The 3,387-nt window shown below is 43.7% G+C and overlaps 1 protein-coding gene across 1 annotated transcript; it reads right to left on the bottom strand.

The window, feature by feature from the left end:
* Window positions 1–606: 606 nt before the first annotated feature.
* LOC122304635 lies at window positions 607–1,206 on the bottom strand. The gene has a single exon (XM_043116894.1). It carries the CDS (start codon window positions 1,204–1,206, stop codon window positions 607–609), a length of 600 nt encoding a protein of 199 aa, XP_042972828.1.
* Window positions 1,207–3,387: the final 2,181 nt, after the last annotated feature.

The following is a 3,387-nucleotide window of genomic DNA, read 5'->3' as shown; positions in this document are numbered from 1 at the left end:
TAATCGGTGACCAACAATGTCACTACCAAGGCGTCGTCATGTGGGTATAGTACCCCCTCGCAGCCTTCATCTCCATAAGAAATAATGGAAAAGGTTCCAAGTCCGGGATACTTAGAGGGTCTGTCTGCTGAGTATACTTAACGGTATCTGGCTTGACGGGCGTGAGCCTTCCTACTTAATGTTGTTGTGCCTCTACCAACAAATTCTTCTACTATAGTTCGGATCTCCCCCAAAGGGGCTTGTTCTTAGTTTCACATTGGACGAGGGGTGTCTTGCCTCTGTTCTCTATCTTGGCGTCGCCTTTTTGGGCTCCTGCTCTGTCTAGGTTCACGCCCACAACCTTCATCCTTTTTTGTCTTTACATGATCTGCCAACATCCGCTCAAGCTCCCCTTTTCCCGCCAATTCGACCACATTTATCTTCATTGTTGAATAGTCTTTTGTCCAATAAGTATCGGACTAATAGTATTTGTAATAACGCTGACCTCTAGAAGTTAGGCACACATCTTTCCTTTCAACTCCCTACTTCTCTTGTACATTTAGGTTATTGTGGACAAGGCGGGCCCCCTAGTCCCATTGGGTGGGGTATCTCTCACGCCCCCCTGCCCTAGTAGCTTGAACTCGCATTTATGTCCCTGTTTGAACTTTTGGAGTCATGCTTTATTTCTTGCTTCCTTGGCTCCAGCAAAGCTTGTAATATGTCTTCTGCATTAACATAGTCGCCAACTCTATCCATAAACTCCCTCAAGGTAGAGGGGGTCTTTCTAGCCAGCTTTGTCATGAACAGGCTTTTGGGCCATATGCCTCCTAATAGGGCTATGAGCGAGATCTTCTCATCCTGGTCATCGGTCTTCAACCTTTCTTTGTTAAATCTGGTCAAATACGCTTTCAGGCTCTTTCCTTCTTTTTGATTAATGGTCAGAAGATAGCCTGCAGGACGATGGCGCCATCTACTAGCCATGAATTGAGTCAAAAATTGCTTGGCTAACTCCTCAAAGCTATTGATGGTCCCTGGACGTAGAGTTCCAAACCAACCGTGTGCAATCCCTTTCAAGGTCAGAGAGAAAGCGCGGTAGGCTACCTCCCCTGAAAAACCATAGAGGGTCATGTGTGCTTTAAAGTTTTCCAAGTGGTCAATAGGGTCCCTAAATCCATCATACATGTCGATCTGGGGGACCTTGAATTTAGGAGGAAGCGGCACCGCCATTACCTTATCAATAAGGGAGGTCCGTTCGATTCAGCAATTGTTCTATAGAGGAGGATCCTTCCATCTTTCTCGCCATCTCTTCATACTTGTTGACGAGACTCCTAAGTACATTGTGCAGCTTCTTCTTTTCCAAATCCTTGACATTGACCCCTCATGCGCTTTAGGCATCTCTCTCGCCCTCCATTTGTTCATTGTTAACTGGTGACGTAGCAATGTGCTGCCTCTTGAATTCTTCATTCTCCTTTTGCAGTTGCTCTACCAGAGTTGTTGCTTTCTTCAGTTTATCCTCTATGTCCACCAGTCTTGCTTCCATCTCCACCTTGCTCATCTCTTGGTCACTGTTTGCTTGTGATCACATGGTAGTTGGCATGTGAAAATCACGTTGAAGTCTATAAGGATCCCACAAACAACGTCACTATTAAGGACGTGCTTCACACCACCAACCGCACCAACACCTACAAGAAGTAAAAGGATAGAACTGGGTGCCAGATGGAACTCCGATGTCTAAATTAGAGAAGTAATCTCAATATAAGTATATGAATAATCGAATTGAATTATAGATTTACCTCTAAGTATATGAATAATCAATGGTTCTCCTTTTTAATTAGAGTGATCTTTCCCTAATAACTCGAAGGCGATATCTGGCCATTATTTCGTGTATTAGTAAGACTCATGGGTCTTATCATGGGCTATTGTGCCTTCAGCATAATGGGTTTATAGGTACCAAATATCCCTTCCACCTACAACAGATAAAAAGAATAGCCTGATGTGCCTGGTGCACCTCCGATGTTTAAGTTAGAAATATGTATATATTGCTAGGTAACAAAGGGTCTGAATTTATTACGTCGAGCTATTGGCATTGATCCTTTATATAGGGGTGAATTTTTATTGATAAGGATAGTTCAACCCTTCCCCAAATTTCAAGGTCTTGATCACCAAATTCTCGTGATATAATTTTAGAAGGAAGGGATTGACATATTGTGAATAAAGATCTCGAATATTTTGTCATTTCCTTAGGGGTAAATACCTTCGATCAACGATAGTTACCATCTTAACCTAGTTGGGGGTGGTATGGTCTCATGGTAGCGAGCGTATGGTATACCTGCAACTTTCTAACTCGCTTGATCCATCTCATGGGCTTCTTACTTTGTACCAATGGGCCTGTTTGATTGAGACTAAAGTGACTCAAATTTCTGCCATGTTGGCATGGCAGGAATTTAAAGATTATGCACAGTTCTTACTTGTCATGTCATTAATTGTGACTGGTTGTTCATGCTTTTATGCCTGAGGCTGTTGTAACAGCTCTACATCTGCACCTAGTCATGTCACCAAATCATGGGATTTGCACACAACGATTATGTTGTCAAACTACTCATATTCTTCTTGAAAAGGACATCAACAACAAGGGTTTTGCCAAAAAGGTGGCCCTCATGATCTGTTGACTTTGTTCCCTTTCTCAGGGGTTGTGACTTCCTTTCTTTCGAATGCTGCACGACATTCTTGACTATTTAAAGCTAGCACCGACTCATCTTCACTTTAACGCTTTGAGAATCCTCATGTGCTGTTGTGTTGCATGGAGGATGCTTCTAGAACATGTCGGAGATGGGTATGCCAACATGACTACTCATGAGTTCTTTGCTACCCATGCAGTTAAGGTGTTGGAGGGAAACACTTGTAGTTTTCGCTCTAGCCCTCGATCATCGTCATGCTTGGTTCGAAGGCCACCACTCAAATGCCAAATAGTGGCAAAAAAAGTTTTTCTTTATCTCTGGCCAGGGATGAGAATTCACAAGTAGGGAAGCCGACAAGGCTAAGTTCCCGATTCTCACTATTTGGGGAAAAGTCCCATATGACAAATCTGAAGTGGTTACTCTATCTCAACGGGAGCAGGCCCGTGTGGAAAGAGTTTACTCTTGGGTCGAGCATAACCAGGAGTCTGTTTGGACAGAGGCCCTACTGACAAGGGTCCATATCGACAGTTTCTAGGTGATGCCTAACCCTTCTCACATTGGCATTCATCGCTTACCAAAAGGAGGCTAAGGCTTCCTAAGATAAAAAGAGGCTCGCCACTACCCCACTAGAGTAGGAGAGGAAACAACCCTAACCTGAGGCCGAAGGGGCGACAGAGTCTTGTCCTCATAAATCTCCTGTCTGAGAAGATTCCCAAGACTCAAATGGTTT

This window comes from Carya illinoinensis, chromosome 3 (genome assembly GCF_018687715.1).
Source record: "Carya illinoinensis cultivar Pawnee chromosome 3, C.illinoinensisPawnee_v1, whole genome shotgun sequence".
Classification (NCBI taxonomy): domain Eukaryota; kingdom Viridiplantae; phylum Streptophyta; class Magnoliopsida; order Fagales; family Juglandaceae; genus Carya; species Carya illinoinensis.
Note: the sequence above shows the minus strand (reverse complement) of the source record. Positions and strands in the feature narration are given on the sequence as shown.